This window comes from Melanostigma gelatinosum, assembly GCF_949748355.1.
Source record: "Melanostigma gelatinosum genome assembly, chromosome: 17".
Lineage (NCBI taxonomy): Eukaryota > Metazoa > Chordata > Actinopteri > Perciformes > Zoarcidae > Melanostigma > Melanostigma gelatinosum.
This window is the reverse complement of record NC_136650.1, coordinates 18,943,038-18,963,120: the sequence shown is the minus strand read 5'-3', so window position 1 is coordinate 18,963,120 and position 20,083 is coordinate 18,943,038. Positions and strand designations below refer to the sequence as shown.

General features: G+C 46.1%; 1 protein-coding gene across 3 annotated transcripts in view; it reads left to right on the top strand.

Moving 5' to 3' along the window:
• The first annotated feature begins 515 nt into the window (after positions 1-515).
• Positions 516-20,083, top strand: part of LOC306791534 (growth factor receptor-bound protein 10-like) — a 42,243-nt gene continuing 22,675 nt past the window's right edge. Inside the window, exons 1-6 of one of the 3 annotated variants that reach the window (XM_079288309.1) lie at positions 516-651; positions 3,329-3,436; positions 7,314-7,407; positions 10,569-10,818; positions 11,063-11,186; positions 19,225-19,381. In XM_079288309.1, coding sequence (XP_079144435.1) covers positions 3,386-3,436; positions 7,314-7,407; positions 10,569-10,818; positions 11,063-11,186; positions 19,225-19,381 — 676 coding nt within the window. In that variant the 5' untranslated portion in view covers positions 516-651; positions 3,329-3,385. Of the gene's footprint in view, positions 652-2,036; positions 2,135-2,893; positions 2,954-3,328; positions 3,437-7,313; positions 7,408-10,568; positions 10,819-11,062; positions 11,187-19,224; positions 19,382-20,083 lie in introns of those variants that run through there. The other 2 variants (XM_079288310.1, XM_079288311.1) reach the window with 2 other exon arrangements.

Below are 20,083 nucleotides of genomic sequence, written 5' to 3'. Positions count from 1 at the left end.
GACTGATATACTAAGTCATTATCGTGAGTTACTTAGAGTTAATTATGATATATTTAGTCATTATTTTGAGATATAAGTCATTATTTTGAGCTGCTCGCCCATTATTTTGAGATCAAAGTATTTGTTTGAGATACTAAGTCATTGTAATGACTTCCAAGATGTTTTTCATCACAGTGGCCGAAACGGACTTCCATAGTTTACTGGAAACTAAATTCTCTTATTCGTTTTGCTGAACATGATATTTGTAAAGTCACAACAGCTTGTAAGAAAAAAAAAAAGGTTATTTCTTGCAGCGTGCTGCTGTGAACAGGGCGGGGCGGAGAGAGGAGGTTTCCTTCAGTGTGTGTGTGTGTGTGTGTGTGTGTGCGCGCGCGTGTGTGGAAAGCGAGCGAGGAAGAGTCAGCTGGTCGCAAAGTGCAGCTTGAGAACAATGCACGTGTGCGTGTGTGCGTTTACGTGTGTGCACGTGTGCAAGGAAAGCACCTCAGGGAGGGAGGGACGAGGTGCAGACAACAGAACAGCGGACGGAGTTTTTATTGGAGGAAACAGTTTGTGTCGAGACCCAGACGAGGACAGTCGATGCGCGCAGAGTGCCGATCCGCCGTGCGTCCTGGACACGATTCCCGAGCTGCGAGCTGCCCTTTGATTACCGTAAGCACGTCGCTTGTTTATTTGGGTAACTCCGCATAGAAGGCATATGGTTTACCTCGGTGTCGGACAGTCTTTCTACAGAAGCCTGATCGTCATGCACAGGAATCCAGAGGAGAGAAGACTGTACTGACATGCGACGCAAAGTCACTGTAGACATGTTAAAGTCTGTGGAACCATCTCTCGGTAATATAGCCCGTGAACAGGCTGACATTGAAAAGGATACGGAGCATACAGCTCTGCAGGAGCCTGTTCTGTTGTTGACTTTATAAAGATCAGCAGCTGGGGTTATTTTCGAACACTACTTTCTATCACTGCGTGCATGCTGAGACTGTATTGGTGATGGTTCTAGATGCGCCACCAGTGTAAACAAACAAAAGAAAAGCCACTGCAGTGACTGTTTCATCTCCTCACTGGAGCTGCACTTTGGTTTCTTCCACTAATTGATACTTTGAAAGGGAGTTATGTGAACCCACAGCATATACAAGAACGGCTGCAACAGGGACGATAAGCTGAGTGAGTGTGTGTGTGTGTGTGTGTGTGTGTCTGTCTGTTGATGGTCTGTCATAAAGCTCCATTAGCTGTGACCTAATGTAGGCTAATCTCTGCATGCTGCTCAACTTCCTGCTTCCTTCCTTCCTGGTGCATAAAGAAGACTTCGGGTCTGTTTAGGATCAGGCAACATTAAGGCCTTTAAGTGGTAGAATTATACTACTGTGTGTGTGTGTGTGTGTGTAAAGTACAGGTGCACGTGGATAGTATGTCATTAAAGACTACTTGTGTTTATTTATTTAGTTGTTGAGAAAATACAGTCGATCTGTAAAACCTGCTACTAGAACACACTCAATGTCAGCACCTGTGGTTATTTGTACTTAGAACGATGTGATGTGTGGTGTGTTCCATCTACACACACACTCACACGTGTGGCATTATTAAGTTGCTCCCTGCTCCATTTAATAAGCTAGATCTCCCCGTATGACCAGTAAAGCTGAATTACTCCCTTTCTCTGCAGGGGGAACCACACATGTCAGCAAATGTCAAGCACGTGGAGCTTTAGCTTTGCTTTCAGGCTTATTAGCCACATGTACGATCAGCCCAGTTTGCCCTTTGGCCAGCTGTTTGATTGGTGTGAACACGCGCATAAGCCTGTGCAGGAACGTGTGAGATATAAAACCAGTCGCAGTAAAAAAAAAAGAAAGAAAGAAAGAAAGTGTGCAATTATCAGCAGTGGAGAGGCTGTCCTTTCACTGTGTGTGCAACTGTGCACACACACACATTTAGACACAGATTCTCAGTCAGCAGAGCGACCTAAAGATAGCAGAGCCCCAGTGGGAACAGTAATTAGTGGGGTGAAAAGAGAGGGAGGGAGAAGAGAGGAGGAGGAGGAAGAGATATTGTTCGAACCATCTGATATCTGTTATATAATAACCCGTACAATGGAGACACGCTGGGGGAGAAAGTGAAGAGAAACCAGCGGAGTCAACGAGTGAGTGGAGCTATTTAGTGAGCGAGAAGCAGAGGTGTGTGTGTGTGTGTGTGTGTGTGTGTGTGTGTGTGTGTGTGTGTGTGTGTGTGTGTGTGTGTGTGTGTGTGTGTGTGTGTGTGTGTGTGTGTGTGTGTGTGTGTGTGTGTGTGTGTGTGTGTGTGTATTCAGTGTGTTTTGAAAACAGTATCGGTTGCAGCACTTCCCTGAAGTGTGTATGTGGGCTGCTAAAAGATCCATCTTAACAAGTCACCGCTTCCCATTGTGGAGCGTTTGTGTTTCTCGTGATAGTGAGCGAATGAGCCGGACGTCTCTAAAATGTTCTTGCAGCTTTTCAGGACACTTTCAATCTGAGTTTTTTTAAAGGGAGCAGTCAATTGGAGTTTTACGGTGATCTGGGATTTCCACCAACAGGCGATGATGCGTGTTTTCCAGCCAAAACATTTGGAACAAATGTGGATAGAAATCTGACTCAAAAACAACACGATGCAACGCCAAGGAACCCTCACATTTCAGTGGATTGTATCCATTTTAGGATGTAGCTGCGATTAGACAATTGATAACAACTTGCATCAAAGATGTCCCTCTGTGCGACGATGCGTTCATGACTTTCATCCAAGCGACACAAGACTCGATGCTGAACAGCCTGGCTTATTGCAGTGTGTATCCTCTTTCCAAACACACACGTACGCACGACTTCACAACAGACAACGCCGCACAAAGCAGTGGAAATGGACGACTCCTATTTCAAGTTACTTCCGAAAGACTCGACCCCTCCCCCTCTTGCCTCCCCCTCTTGCCTCCCCCTTCAGTCTGCAGGTGGTGAGTGGTCATGTGTTGCCAGCTTGGACAGGGTTTCTTATTTAGTCTGAAGCCCCAGGCTTTGTTTGGGTACGGACTTATGTGTGTGTGTGTCGTACACAATGGCCGTGTTTACATTGGATTCGGTGTGCACACGTTCATCCGTGCACATTCATTTGTTCACGCAGGCTTTGTTTTCTCTTCAGCAGAGAGAGGGATGTGAGGTGTTCTGTCTCGTCTTTAGCCGCACCAAATACACACCCGTCTTTACAAAGTTGTTGCATTGAAACTCGCCTGCTGATGATTTATTCATTGTTAATTTGCCTTTTTTGATAATTGCCTCACTGCTTTTCTTTACTTCTGTTCTCTGTGCTGTGTCCGTTCCTTCATGAGCAGGGTGCTGGCGAGACCAGAGGGTGTCCTTCCCAGCAGAGGGGACACTGAAGGAGCACCATGGCCTTAGCGGGATGCCCTGACTACTTCCTACATCACTCAAACTACCAGGTGACTATTTGGTGTGTTGTATGCATGTGTGTGCTTGTCAGTGGTGGGTGGTCGCGCGTGAATCAAGAGCATGTTATCGTTCAGTACACAAAACCAAAGATCCCAATTGTTAATATAATTCGTTGCACCTGTAGTCGACAAGTCAAAGGCTACGTCCAGACTGCAGGCAAATCAGATCTTTAAGACGGACTGCGTCCACCTTCATTTGCAAGTGATCCGGTCCTTTAGATCCTCGGAGTCCAACCTCTCGATTGTTTCTTGAGGTCAGAACTAAAAGGCACATCGACCCAGCCTTTGTTAATTATGCCCCCAAAAGCTCTGTGACAGTCTGCCCGAAGGTCTTAAGGGCGGAGGTGGGCCCAAGTCATTGTTATGCAAGCAAGTCTCACGTCTTTGTTCTCAAATCCCAAATCAAGACTGAAATTTGAGTCCTAAACAAGTCACGATGCGCTCTTCACCACATGTATTGACATCTCTGTCTGTCATGTTCTATCTTTAACAGCCCTTATTGAAATCATTAGGTCCTAAAAGTTTTTTTGTTTTATGATTATAATTATTGTTATCATTATTTTCATCATCAACTTGTGTATGTGTGAGTCTACTTGCGTCACACTGAATGACTCCTGGCCTAGTTAGGTCAAATATGGCGTCTGTGCAGCGCAACAGACCCACTTCCTCTGTTGAACTCCTGCAAAATGAGCCCTTTGTTTCTCCGCTCGCATTTTCTCCAGTACAACCCGCCAGTAACCTAAAGAATTCGGCTAAAGAGCATCGCGGAGGTCTATAAATAGAGCGCTAAACAAACAACAATAACAAGCTGCGGGCTTTGCTGTGCGACAGGCCCGGGGGGCTTGGGATTGATGGCGTGACGTCTTGCTGGGGGCCGATGGGACGATGGAGGTGACGTAGCCTCAGCTGCCTTACTCCTCTTAGTGGAGGTACAAAAATGCAGCTCCCCGCTAACCCAAACCGTGGGACCGCTGAGCTGACATGAAGTTGGATTGGTTCACGTTAGCTTCCAGGAAAAGGGTTTTGCACCAGTAAGACTGCAGTGAATCGAATCCCCATAGAAAACAACATTCCTCCACCCTGCATCGAGCGGAGGAAGAAAAGTTTGATTGTCGGAGGGAGAGAAGTGGGTTACAACATTGCAGTGTGTGTGTGTGTGTGTGTGTGTGTGTGTGTGTGTGTGTGTGTGTGTGGTTATGTAAAGCTTGCCAGTTGACGTGACACAGCATTGCACACACACACATAGTTACCCCATCTGTAGGCAGTCACTGTAGGTTTAGTGTGCGTAGATAAGGAGCGAATGAGCCCTCGTTTCTGTATACTTGCATAACACTATACATAACGCTGGGCATGTTGGGGAATCTGGGCAGCGTTCCAGGCCTGTCTACAAAGTGTGTGTGTGTGAACTTCGGATCTTTCTCCTTTTCCATCTCCTTACATATTAGCACTAAGACGCCACCGGCCACAGACTCGAAGCACCACTGAGTTCAGACTTTAACTGGACAGAGGAGCAGAAAGAATGACTGCACCCCCGATAATCTGTATTTGTGCCAACGTGTGTGTTCTGTCTGAGACCATGGACTACAGCTCTTTCTGTCTTTATTTTCTGAGAGGTCAGAGGTCAGCGGCTGTATGCAGGGTGCGCCGTGGCAACGGGCACGCTCGGTCTCCCGCGCGTGCTTTCGAGGAAGCGCAGCCTTTGATTCTCTGAGAGAAGGTGTGTTGAAATGCCTGGATGTTAGTGCTGTGGGCTGTGGAGTGAAAGGAGAGGCGTTTGCTCACAACGAAACAGATGTCGAGACGATCCAGAGAAACCCAAATGTGTCAAGCTGCTCAAAGCTCCAGGCCAAACATTTTCTCGACAAGTTGTTGCTGACTGCAAGAACCAAAACACTGGCCCGAACAGATTTCTTGAACACAAGAAATACCTCACTCACACCCAAGGAGATATAACCATATATATATATATATATATATATATGCTTTTTGCTCAAACTGCCACTATATCCTGACAGTAGTACATGAGACAGAGAATCTGTGAAAAAACTGGTTTCAAATATGAATAAAGATGATGTCACTACATTGCCTATATTTCTCTCCTCAGATGTTTTCAGAAACATCATTGAGTGAACTGTTTAACTGTAAAATGGGAGAGTTTATGACCCAACCGCCATATTAGCAGTCAAGCCAAAACCAAACAAACTTTTCTCATTTCATGGCTCAACACACAATTTGATTGGAGTTCACGAGCTTCACAAGCAGCTGCTTTACGGTGTGATCCCACCATGCGTGACGCGATGCAATAACAAGTCAACGCAAAGATGCAAAAACAAAAAAAATGCAGGATGCAAGATTTCAGGCAAATACGTGGAATTTGAGTTGAGTAAGAGCTGGGGGGGGGGGGGGGGGAATATTGTAGCGGCCTGTGGGCGTCTACGATGTTGCCTCATACAGAAACCGGACGAAAATCAATGTGTATTAATGTATGTGTATAAAACATAGACTGTCTATAGCGCCAACAATAACGATGCTGCTGTATTTATGCCTAAATGATGTTATTTTGGGTGTTTATGGAGCAGCTGCAATGTTAGCACAGCAGACTATAGAGTCAGTGAAAGCGTATTACTGGGAGTTCACAATGACTTTTGAATCGGGAATGTAGCCGTTTAAAGCTGACTCTTTTACTGCACGCGTGTTGCAGAGGGAAAGGGATTTGCCCCGGACTTACTTGTAGCTATATATTAACACTGCCGGTACTGATATCTGTTACGAGATCTAGTTCACTGTCCTGCCTCCAACTCCGCACCATGTACACAGTTACACCCTCGTGTCCTCGAGGAGGTGATCCCAAACCAGTGCTGAGAGTGCTGAGGAAGAACGTTCACCTCAAACTAAATGTAACATCTTCAACTCCTGATTTGTCCTGAAGCTTTTTTTATTTTTACTTAGAAACTCCCAACGCTTCATTGCAGCGATATGATTCTTGTACTTTTTTTTTTATTTATTTAGTTATCAAGATCTTTATGGCTGCAGTATTGCATCTAGTAGAAGTATGTCTTTGTATATTTATATTTGTTGAAGCTAACCGCTTTAGCTGAAGCCTGCAGACTTTCTTTTTCAGCACACAGGCCTCGCAGCCAAGTTGCTGTCCTTGGAAAGCTTTTGGCTGCTGCTTCTCAGCTATAAATCTTACTCTGGGCATTTATGGATGTTTTCGAAGAGCTGTGTGTGTGTGTGTGTGTGTGTGTGCGCGTGCGCATACATGCACAGCGTGACCCCAGGACTCGAGCAGTTCCTGGAAACATTGCTTCCTTGTTCTTCTTTTTCCTGGAAAAGGGAAGATCGACCATTTGTTTGGCTTTCTTCCCTCCCCTTCTTCACTGCAGCTTTCTCACCGTGAGGCTGCTTCAAATGAGACAACGTGTGAGGAACTTGGCTGTGTGTGTGTGTGTGTGTGTGTGTGCGTCTCCGTGTGATGTGTGAGATTGTTTAAGTGTGCCTGAGCTGGTATGTTTTTGTTCTTAAAAGTGATTGATCTGTTGTGTTTTTGAAACGCACAAGTCAGTATCTGGGGTGAGTTTCACATACTGTTTGAAACGAGTGTGTGTTAGAGCGAGCGAGCAGAGTTCAGAAAGTCACACAGCCAGAGGTCAAAGTGTCACCTGACCTCTGAACGTGAGGCTTGTTGTTCCTCGAGAGCAGAGCCATGAACCCACCCTTTGTCTGACCCTCTGAACTCTGTGAAACAAACACGTTGTCTTACACTTCACTGACACATCTGACATCTTAAAGCCCCTGCATGGCTTTTACAACATGGTCTTTGCCTTTTTGAATAAAAATCGTTCTTTTTCTTGCCTTCTTTTGACAGGAAAGCATGGACCGCACTTCCTCTCGCCGGCCCGAGGAGCTGATTGTTCCAGGCTTTCAGCGCTCGGCCAATGAAAACTTGCCACATCATCACGGTAACTCTCCGCTCCTCATCCAACTCATGTCAGATCTGTTCAGGGGATGTAAATATGAAACATGCAGCGATAAATGATATGCCCGGTATCCCACAATGTCTTTTTCCACATCTTGAACTCCTGATTTGTCCTGAAGCTTTTTTATTTTTTATTATTTAGAAACTCCCAACACTTCATTGCAGCGATATGATTCTTGTACTTTTTTTTTATTCATTTAGTTATCAAGATCTTTATGGCTGCAGTATTGCATCTAGTAGAAGTATGTCTTTGTATATTTATATTTGTTGAAGCTAACCGCTTTAGCTGAAGCCTGCAGACTTTGTGTGTGTGTGCGTGTGCGTGTGCGTGTGCGTGTGCGTGTGCGTGTGCATACATGCACAGCGTGTAAATGTCGTAAAAGAAGAAACAGTTCTTTCCATATTTTACTCGCTTCACATTCTTTTCTCATACCTTTCTTTATGGGATCTCTCCAGCCAAAACACATTTGTGTTCCCCCCTCTCCTCCTCCGTCTCCATCTCCATCTAGGACAGGGCTCTCAACCTCATTTTCACTCCGGGCCACATCAGCATCATGGTCGCCCACAAAGGGCCGGTTGTAAATGTCACCACTCGTAACATATTGTTAAATAACGCTCTGCATTCACAGTTTAAAGTAGTCTTCAATGTACTCACAATACATTTCCATGTTAAATGTACAGTAACCAGCCAAAGAGCTGCTTCTATGACTGTGTTTCTCATAGTATCTCATAATTTTGACTTTCAATTTGACTTTCAATCTCATCATTTTGACTTTCAATCTCATCATTTTGATTTTCAATCTCATCATTTTGATTTTCAATCTCATCATTTTGACTTTCTCTCTCAGAATTATGACTTTCTATCAAAGTTATGACTTTCTATCTCATAACTTCGACTTTCTATCTCATAATTTCGACTATGGGGATATTTTTATTATCAAGTCTAACATTACTTTTTTTTTTTTTTTGCTGGCGGATTCTCGGGCCACATAAAATGACGTGGGCCGGGAGTTTGAGACCCCTGATCGCGGACATTGTCTCCCTTCATCACTGCAGGCTCTGCTCTCCAGATGGAGAGTTTACAGACAAGTGTTAACATTTTTAGCACTGCTCAGCACTTTTCTACTACCCCCCCCCCCCCCCCCCCCTCCCTATCCCCATCCTAATATATTCCCAGAACTCCCTTCAGCCATTGTGGAAATTCTTGGAAATACTTTTTGGAAAGCGGCCAACTTGTGGGGAGAAGAGGGGGTGTCTCTCTCCAACCTATTTTTTTTATCACGTTGCTTGTGTTTCTTTTAGTGGAGTGTCCGCTCTGCTGGTGTTTGGGGGTCTTCGCTTGCGTGAGAGCATTAAATATGGCTTCACGTGAATCGGGTGAGGTGTTGATTTAGGCCGGTAGGTCATCCAGTACCAGGCAGAGGAGAGTTTATGGTCAGAGGAAAAGATCATATGGTTGCATAAGCAGTGAAGTCGAATGTTTTCACTGTTTCCAAGCTGACTCGTTCAGTTTTTTTGAGAAACATTACATTCAGAGAAACATGACATCAACCTCACTGACGGGGCGTGCTGTATATTTAGATCATGCCAGGCTCGGGTTACATGCCCTCAGTTTATACTGGGCCTGCCTTCATGACCATCTGATGACATGTGTCTTGATGCGTACCGTGGTGTCGATTACATGCAAGCGAGCCAATTTACTTGAAAAGATTTAATGTTTCGTTCATAACTACGATCACTGCTTCACTTTAATGGCGTTCATTGTTTGTGCTGCTCTGGTACCTCTGGTTCTTAAACGTGAAGCCAATGCGGAAGTGTCTTACCAATTATTTCTAATGGCCAGCAGGGGGCGACTTCTTTGGTTGCTGTAAGTCTGATTGTATAGAAGTCTATGAGAAGATGACTCTACTTCTCACTTGATTTATAGCCTCAGTAAAGATGAGTTTGATAGTTTGTAGTCTTCTTCAATACAGCATGATGTTCATTGAGTAAATGATGGTAAAATAACCAATAAAGCAGGGTATGCTTGTCTCATTGAGCCGTCGGTTGTACTTAACTCCGCTCTCTCCTGCCACTTCTGGTTGCAAAAAGCCAAAAATGGCGATGGCAAAAAAACGACTTGCATTTCAGTAAAGATTGTTAAGAGAGAAAAGCATTCGTGCCAATGGTACCATCATTCTCCTCTGAGCTGCACTGGGCTACATTTTAATGTAAAACTGCAGCCGGCTTATCGGCCTTAAACACAAAGTGGTACTTCAACGGAGCAGCGGTGCAAGAGGGAAACACGTCCACACCCCAGATCAAGATGATGGAGGGGGATATTTTGCCTTGATGAAATGTTTGTTTTTGGTGTTTGCATATGTAAAGTGACAAATTGCAAAACGTGCGGTCTGTCCAGAAAGCCAGACATTCCAATGACAGCTGAACCAATGATTCTTCACCACCTCCTTATGAATGAGGAGGTGGGTCCCCCCAATAATGATAATGAATTCTCATCAAAAAGGTCTCAAATACAGCAGTGGAGGGTTAATTAATGTGGGCGGGACCCACCTAGGCTTTGAGAGGCTGTTAGCAAATGAGCTGTGATCTGATTGGACTAAACCCAGCACGCTTGTCTGAGCTGGAGATACTGTTATCCTCTGGGAACCTCAAATCTGTATAAAATGTCTTAAAGATCTTTCCAGTAGCTGTTGAGATGTTTCAGTTTGGACCAAAGCCGGGTCGCTAGCACGGCTATAAAGCATCTCGGTACTTTCCTTTACTGGAACAACTGAAAGTGCATATTTTAAGCCCAACACTCTCAAAAAATAGATTTTTATTTTTCATAAATGTCACATGACAGGATTTCTGGATATTGAAGTCCTGAAAAGTTTATTAAGCCGTTCATGTGAACTATTGAGAGAAAACATGAACAACTTTAATCATTCTGCGTCTGCTGTAGCTCTGTTTTCGTCATTAACATGGCGGCTACAGTTGAACTAAACGGATTCATATGATTTCTAATGATTATCAGCTGGTTGTGGATGCTTTAAAAATAATTTCTCAAACACCGTTACCCACTGAGGCGGGTGGATATCTGCTGTCCTGCAGCTTTTCACCGTCGCTCACTTTCTTCTTCCTTCCCTTTCTCCACCTCTCACGCAGACGACGATGTGGATCTGGAGCAGCTGGTGAATGACATGAACTCCTCCATGGAGAGCGTTTACTCTACGCAGGCGGACACGGCGCTGCTCCTGAACAACGGCCACGTGCCCGCTCCTCCTCACCACCACGTGCACCCTGCCTGCCCGGCACACGGCCAGGCCCACCGGCGTCACACCCCACCCCTGCCCCTTTCCTCCCCCTCCAGGGAGAAGCTGCGGCACTCCCAGCCCATGCACATCCAGGCCGTCAGGTAGACGCACAGAACCTGCCCCCTGCATCGATTTCTCCTTTTTATATTAAGCTGGAAGCACTGTGAAAATATGTTTGAAAAAACAAGACAGCATAGCCTCGAGAAGACCTTTTTCGTGTCATATATGTGTGCCATACCTTCTCTTTTCCCAAACTGATGCCAGTCATTGTGTGCATACAGTATTGTCAGGCTTTCATGAATAAACACCCAGCCATGACAATAGTGTGTGTGTCTCCCTCTGCAGGTGTCTGCAGGAAGAGCATCTGCTGCGTCCGGCCTCCCTGCCCGCCATCCCCAACCCTTTCCCCGAGCTCTGCAGCCCGGCAGGCTCCCCCGTTCTCAGCCCCATTCTGACCACCGACAACCACGTAAGCACGGCCATACCACCTTTCCTCTACTTTTGAAATACTTTTTTAAAGTTGTTACTGGTTAACACGATAGTTGGATGTATTTTGGACTCCTCAATGTATGTGATGTCCTTCACTTGACCACTATCACAAGAGAGGGTGTGTGTGTGTGTTTTGAAACCAGCTGACTGGCCTGTTATGCTCAGGTCAGAGCAGCATGTGTTGACTTTGGCTGCGGGACAGCCTTTCCTTCCATTACACAACAGCTCACCCTGGGTTATCTGAGTGTGTGTGTGTGTGTGTTATTGTGGAAGCGTCTATCAATCACACGCACACACAGAGTGACAGACATGTTTTGCTGTGGACGGAGGTGAGCAATGTCTCCAGGATGCTGCAGACAGAGTGCAGACTTCCGTAGCGGAGCTGGAAACACGGCTGGGAACGTCTGCAGGTCGGAACCTTCTGAATCCGTCCGCGGCAAGACAGGCGCCCATTTCCGGTTCACACGCTTAAACCTTGTCTCTTTACGTCACTGTGTGTGTGTGTGTGTGTGTGTGTGTGTGTGTGTGTGTGTGTGTGTCACAGCCTTGCCCTTCCTTCCCCCGGTAGAGCGTCCTGTCTCAGGAATGTTCCATCCCTCTCAAAGATGTTTTCAGGATGCCCACACTGAACAATAAAAGTTATTTTAGATGCTCTCATCGTGCACACACACACGCACGCGCGCGCGCGCACACACACACACACACACACACACACACACACACACACACGCATACACATACGATAAGGCCAAGCATTATTGATGCATTTCGTTGACATCAACTCACAAGGTCTAGAGTCAAAGAGCAAGTTTGCAGTTTGCACAAAGGATCTTTTGTGTGTTTGAGGTGAACAGATGTTGCATCATGTCTTTCACAGAACATCTTCATTTTGTTCACTTGTGCTCTTTTAACGCTTGTCTTGAATCTAAAGAGACGAATAATCACCCAGCGCTTGTTCCGGGGAACAAATACATTTTTTGTGATAAGTGGTGTGTTGGGATCATTTTAAATGCAGTTCGGTGTTTTTTTTCGTTTCGCTGCTTTGCGTATGTTTGTATCTGACATCGATGAGTCGTTTCAGCATTTTGCTTCTTCTTTACTGCATTTTTCACGGCATGTCACCGGTGATGCGGATCATGGGAAACACGATAATTTGATCAGTTCACGAGCAATAATTGATCAGACAGTGATACATTGATGGGTAACTTCTGTATTTTTCAACCTGCACCCTATTTTCCCTTGTTTTTGCCTCTGACCGGCTCTGATTGTTGTTATAAGCGTCTTCACAACATTATGGAAAGAGTGTTGCTCAAGGGGAAGCCACGTTCAGAAATTGACATGTTGCTGCAAGATAATGGTGGAAACGTGACTGCCAGCCGGTCAGAGTTTGACAGACAGACGGGTGAATCCGGCCAAAAGGTGGGATGGAATGCTGTGGAAATGGAAGGGAGGAAGATGGAGTCGGCGTCTCTTGCTGCTTTGGAGAGTTGAGTTTGCCTGAGGTGGTGGAGGGGGATGAGAGGTGAGGCGCTGCGACCTGGCAACCCGGAACTTCGTGGGTTGGGGGCGGAGTTTCGGGGTGCGCGGTGGCGTCACGGTCGCTGGCGTCACGCCGGTGTGTTTGCATGTAGGTAGATTGTGTTGGTTTGTTTTTTCCTAGCGTGACTTTGGGAAAGTTGAGAGGAGTTGGCACGGCTTGCTTGTTGCGTCGATGCTCTTAGCAGGCGGACTGTGGTCGAGTGCAGAAAACGCGAGTGTGCAGGTATTTATAGGAGTGTGGCCGGAAGTGGGCGAGTGGCTGAGGTGTGGTCCTGCTCGTGAAATTCAGCTTAGTTTTATCTCCAATTACCAGAGATGTGCACTTAAGTTTCTAGGAAATCAGTTATTCAGCATGTGAAAAACATGTAAAAACAAGTATTAGACCAAAATGATTGATTAATCGACTGAGAGGGGGAAACCCTCGTGGGTTGGCGATGTTAGCATATGTTAGCATTCTGATGTTAGCATTCAGCTCAAAGCCCCGCTTTGCCTCACAGAGCTGCTAGCGTGGCTGTAGACTTTTAGTCTTGTTTCGCAATGTTATGATATGTAATGTAAAATCTTCCGAAAGCAGCCCCGGTGTCAAATGGCCTCCCTTGGTGGATGCATGTGAAACCTTCATGTACTTTAATCCTCTCCTATGCCACGGCTAGTCTTCGGCTGATTGAATGAAACCTTCCCTGATCAAATCACTAAAGTTCAGCGAGATCAGCGTCACACTGGCCAGACGTCCGTGCCTCTGCTGGCGTGCTATGTTATGTAATGTCATATGCAAGCTAAGAAAGGCTATATGATAGAGAAAAGGTTGTGGAGATCTTAGAGGAGCTGTATGCGTGGATGTGTGCAGGTCAGTTCAGTTGTGTTGAGGACCGCTGAGGATGTCTTGCACAACAATGCAGACGAGACTCTCGGGCGTCTACAGACAGATTGTATTTGCATTGGCTCTGCTTTATCGGAGGATCTCTCTCCCTCCAGCTGTAGAGTTGGGATCAGAGCATTCTTCTCTAAGCTTCCGTCTTTTCTCAAAGGGATACACATGTTATAAAACCGTGTCTGTGCGTGACATGACATTGTGTTTGATAGTTGAAAGGGTTTGTCCTCGGGGTGTCATGAACATGCTACTGTGAACCGATAACATGACGCCGCATCTCCATGAGATGTTAGAAACACACCGAAGGGAAAACTCTAAACACGAAGCTTCGTCAGTAGTCTGATTGTAGACGATGCTGAACGCTGTTTCCCACGCAGTATTACACCACACAGTTCAGTCATGTTACCCCGGCTTTCACAACAATTTGGTCAGGACCTGTCTGTCATCACTGGGCGCATTGGGTTTTCTTTGGCATCACGACGGCGGCTGTAACGCAACTCCTGCTTTTATTTGTGGCCAGAGACGCGGCATTACGAACATCAGGGAGGCCCACTGGTAAAAGAGACCATTGATCAAGCAAAGAACTCTGGTTCAAGACCCCTGTGTTGGCAAGCATCCATCCTGCTGAAGTAGCTTTGAGCAAGACACCGAATGTCTTCCAGCTCAGGGTTCAGTGCTCAGAAAATGACCTTAACCTCTGACCTCCCTGTGGAAAAAGGCAGGAGAAAAGACGGTTTTAATGTGAAAAAAAAGGATGTGAAAGAGTCAGTTTCTCATGGTTTGTTATTCGTTTTGTGGTCTGATTATTGAAATATCTGGTGCTTGCAAAATTTTAGAAAATTTGCCGTCTGATCGATTGGCTGTTTTTCTTTTTCAGCCTTGCCAGCAGTCTCTAGGGACGGCAGTGTTGGTCGATTTGGTCGGTCCACCGTTTTCATCCAGACTGAAATACCTCGACAGCTTTTGGATAAACGGCCATGACATTTTGCAAAGATATTCACAGTCCCCAGAGGAGGAATCCTAATGACTTTAGTGATACACTGTAGCAGTGTCATGAAAAGTAATTCAAGACCAAAGCTCTGAGTCACGCTCTCTGTTTAGGACTCATACCTCCCCCTCTGTCTGTGGTCAGCTGATCAACTTCTGCACGCAGTGGTCTGCTGACCCACTGCAATCAGATCAGGTGCATGTACACGTGTGTGTGTGTGTGTGTGTGTGTGTGTGTGTGTTTGTGTAATGCCACTCAGTGAGTCTTTGTGGTGGCGCTCCAATGAGGTGAAATTGAGTTTGGCCTGTCTGCAGAGCTAATCAGCTATGTCTGGCTTGAAACCTGAACACTCACAGACATGAAAGACAGCTGACACTGTAACAGACCAGAGTGGGAAGTCTCCACCAACCAGCATTCAGATGCTGACATTAGTGGAAGCCGCCACCAGACGGACAGATGCAGCTGCTGGTATGATCATTTCTTACAGGACACTCTCAGAATTGTCTGTTAATTTAATATTATATATTTATATTCGCCATTTAACACGTTATTTTGTAAAGTAAACAAGTTACATCAATTGGTCTATCAGATTCAGAATAGGGTTTATTGCCAAGTAGCTTATTCACATACTAGTGGTGCAGACAACAAACAATAACAATCATATACAAAACATAGTAAGGAATAAAAACTACAATAAAATATAAAAAGATACATTAAAGAATACTACAGTATAATATGTACATTATAACTGTGCATATTGCTACACAACATTTAACATCAAAGCTACATTAATAGATGTTTTTAGTTTAACAATGAAAGAAGATTTATTGTACAACTAGAAATCACAAGGCAGCAGACATAATGTCCAATCATGTGACATCGACCTGGAAACTATTACCATGGTGACTCCACATCAACATAGTGTTTGTTATGTAAGGAAGACGTGACGTCCTGAGCTGGTTTCAGGACCAAATACACGACCACATTAGATCCACATTATCCTTTTTTTTTTTTTTTTTTCCAACATCCATATTTTTCCCATTTTTCTTCCAGTTTTACATTAGCTTCTGCCACAATGTTGCAAAAAGATAGTGGCCGTCACTACCCCTCCACTCTGAACAATTCAAGATCGCTTTTACAATCAGCGGGTCGTATTACTGTAGAATAGATCTGCTCCGGCTTAAAACAACCAGATTGTGTGCGTGTGTGTGTGTGTGTGTGTGTGTGTGTGTGTGTGTGTGTGTGTGTGCGCACACGCTTGTGTTAGTTGGTATGTGTCTGTACATTCGTTGTGTGTTTGCGTACAGCCTGATAGGTTTAGGGGCCCATAAACCTCTTGGTCAAGTGGGCCTGACCCTGGCGCAGATTATTGTGTTTGAGCTCTGACCCTGTGGCCTGCGTGTGTGTGTGTGTGTGTCTTTGGTTATAGGCATAAAGGTGACTGTCCATGACCCTTCAATCCAATATGCCGTGGCTACAAGCCCGCTTTACGTGTGTGTGTGTGTGTGTGTGTGTGTGTGTGTGTGTGTTAGAAGCAGCATAGGAGACCAATAACCCTGTACATAACCCCCCCTCACCCTCTCTGGTGGAGAGGAAAAGACTGATGTGGGGGAGGGTAAAACAGAAGGGGGAGGACTGAGCCAAGGTGAGTTAAATTGCATTGTGTAAAGATAAAACCTGATAAACAATGAGGAAGAAGGCCAAGGGTTTGAAGGACCTTGCAGGTAGAACAATTGTTTGAAAGTTAAAGAAGAAATACAGAGTCTGAAATGGAAGAAATTAGAAAGAAAAGGGAGGTTAAAGAGAAGGAAAGTGAGCTTGCTGTCGCTCCCTATGCCCACCCTTTCTTTCTGGTGTGCTCATCACACACATGAACATGCACTCAGTAAGAGCCCAGCGTTATACTGCTCCCCCAACGGCTGCAAAACTTTAGCGTGAGACGGGAGGGAAAAGTCGAGCAGTAAAAAGAAAAAACATAGTTTGTCATTTTGTCTTCCTCTTCTGAGGATGTGTGTGTGTGTGTGTGTGTGTTTGACTCATAGTTCTCATGCACACTGTATTAGGGGCCAGCTGGGTTGGCCTGTGCCCTACACATTAGCCTTATTATGACTCAGTATTGCATTACTCACATTCCTCCATAGCTCTTTCTCTATTCCTCTCTCTCCCACCCTCCCTTTGTTTTCTTTATCTCCCAATCTCTCTCCCTCCCTCCCTCCCTCCCTCCCTCCCTCTCTCGGCCGGGTAGATTTGCTGAGCAACCATCCCCTACTGCCTCAGATCGAATCACCCCACCGTTTTCTTTCAACTGCCTTCTTTGCAAACCTCGAAGCCCGTCGGTGTGCGTTACACATGTTGCTCCGGTCCCAACACTCTCGCATAGTATTTCACATACAGCTGAGGAGGAGGAGGAGGAGAAAGAAGAGGATAAGAGGGAGGGGGTAGAAAATAAAACCGTCAGGCAGCTCAGATGAAATGTCAGTGGATGCATAAGAATAAGGGATGTGTTCGTGTGAGTGTTCAGTGATTGGCTCAGTAGTTTGAGCTTGTTTCCCTCTATCCATGTGCGTGCGTGTGTGTGTGTGTGTGTGTGTGTGTGTGCGTGTGTGTGTGTGTGTGTGTGTGTGCGGGGGGAGTTGTGGGTGTGTTTTAGGCAGAGAGACTGTTTCTTTTGGTGCGGCGCCATTGGTAAAAGGAGCTGACGGTGATCTTTTTTGGAAGGGGATGAGGGGATTTGAACGCAGCCCTGAACATAAGCGTGTCGAGTACGTGACAGGTAGCAGCTCACCGTTTGAAAAATCCCACACTGGGTTAATCCAATGTGAGGAGGAGGAGGAGGAGGAGGAGGAGGAGGAGGAAGAGGGAGGGAGGGAGGAGAGGAGCAGAGCGGTGGCTCATACAACTCTTAGCAGCTCAGCCGTTCTGCTGCCCAGCACGAGAAGAAGGGGCAGGCTGTCTCTCTTTCGCTCTCTCTCTTTCTCTCTCGTCCTTCCTCTGTCACTTCCTCCCTCCTCCCCCTTCTTCCCTCTTACCTCTCTTGCATTCTCCTTGCCAATCTGTCCCTCCCTCCCTCTCTTCCTGACTTCCTTCCCCCCTCCTCCTCCTCCTCCTCCTCCTCCCCTCTTCCTCTCTCCCTCTGTGTCACTGGAGAGCGTCTCAGTGTGAAAATGCCATCCTGCTCTCCAGACTGTTGCCTCTTTCAGGCTGTGGAGGTAAGAGACTTTGTGTGCGCCTTCCAGTCTTTTCTGGATGTCCGTCGCCAGCTGTGTGTGCATGTGTGTAAGTATGTGTGCGGTTATCCGTTTGCAGCGATGGGGACCGTTCATTTTTTTCCCCTCTCTCAATGTTTCTGAAACTTTTCTCATACAAAACTCCTGCGTCACAAAATCACTTTTTGTCTGACGGGGGCGTGCGGGAGATGAGGAGGGGGTCTTCTGGCTTCACAGGGGCAGAGAGCGCTGTGACGTTGTTGCTGATTGCATTCGGAGTCTCTCTGCGACGCCTTGCTGGTGTTTTGTGTCATTTCTAGGCCACCGTTGCTGTTGTTGTTCGGCGTTTTGTGTGTTTCCACTTTGCAGTTCCATTGTTCGACTTCATTTTCCATACCAAACCCCCCCCCCGCCCCCTCACACACCCCCCAGCCCTCCGGCCCTCGCCTATCACTAGCTTTGTGTCTTGTTTCATGTCATTTCCAACAGTTGTTCTGCGGTGGTTTTGTGTGACGTGCAGGGCAGCAGAATCCCTGCTGTGAACAGAAGATGTTAAGTGTGTGGGTGTGTGAGGACACACACACACACAAACATCCACACACACACGCGCGCGGTTTCTCTCTGATATCTGGAGGATAATCGGAGTCGTCTTTATGGTCTGCAGGCACTTTCCCATGTTCATTTGCTCGTATTACTGTGTGTTTTTGTGTGTGTGTGTGTGTGTGTGAGAGAATCTGCTCCTACAGTGGCGTGAAGCAGCTGGTCTGTAGTTATCTGTGCAGCAACACACTCGGAGAAGACTAAATTACACTGGTTTAAATGTCGCTTGGTTGAAATGGTTCAAAATGGCGCAACAATGGGAGGTGTACTGCGGCTTGGAGCTGTACCCGTTTGCTGCTCCCAGCGGTGACATTTTGAAGAACAAAACAAGTTTTATTTCTCTGTCCAAGTGCGAATATGTGGTCTTTCTACTTTTCTAATTGTGGACACGTTTGCATGTGATGAAAGATGTTTCGTTGTGGTTTGTGCGCGAGCGGATTGCGTGCGTGTTTGTGGATGTGCGTATGAGTGCGTTTGGGTGAGCTGTGGACAAAAGGGTTGAACGGAGAGCACAGCGGCCGGCCGACCTTTCCTGGACGCCATCCTTCTTTTTTCTTTTTCTTTTTTAAAGCGGTTCTCATGTTGGAGTGATAGAATAATGTGAACAGGACTTTTTAAGACTGGAGTTGACAAAGAACCTGGTTATGGAGGTAAATGTAGCCTCTGATCTGTTCATTTCGCCCTTTGTCTCTGCGGATCCAAATTCCCGGAAGTGGCTCAGGACGCGCGTCGCCTTCTGAGTGTTATCGGACTTTCTCCAGCCGGACCTTCATCTCGTTTACATATTCTCATTATTATCCCCGTGTGTTTTCAGATAGTTAAGGTGTGGAGCGAGGATGGAGCCGGTAAAGTGGTGGAGATCCCAGCAGACATGACGGCCAGAGATGTGTGTCAGCTGCTGGTCTACAAGAGCCACTGTGTGGACGACAACGCCTGGACACTGGTGGAGCACCACCCCATCCTTGGCCTTGGTAAGGATGTGCGTATGTGTGTGTGTGTGTGTGTGCGCAGTATATGCACCCAAGCACCGATTTGGCACGCTGGTATCTGTATGCATGCTCCTTTTGGCCGGACTGGACATGCATTCTACTTTTGGTACTTTGTGCATCTCTGTATCTGGCTATATGCAATGATGTAGCAGTTTATAAACAGCAGTTTGCTAACCACCACTAATTTGAGCCAAAGTTAGCGGATATGTTTTCCGAAAGGAGCAATAACCGTTTCTCTTTTTCTGTTAAAGGCAGTGTCTTTCAGTAGAGAACTTTAAATATGTAACTCAGCCATGAGAAAGTGTATGGAAGCCAAATGTAAAGTGAAAAGACGGGTACAATGAATTATAGAGGGTTGATCTGCCACTACATTCCTGTTTGTTTGTCTCTAGTGGGTTTTTAAGAGAATGTCTTTTCTGCCGGTGTGTTTTCAGTCTTGTGTGTGTGTGTGTGTGTGTGTGTGTGTGTGTGTGTGTGTGTGTGTGTGTCTCTCAACCCCTTTTGTGTGTCCCTGCATGGTTGGGGATACTGTCTTGCGTGCACCCTCGGGGTGTATGTTCACTTGAGCATGGCACGAGTGCTGGTATGCCTTCTATACGGCTCAGGGAGGGAGGTGTGGTGGACGTAGGATTAAGCATTTTCCATGTTCTGCTCACGTGTCTGTTCCCTCCCAATCGTTTGTTC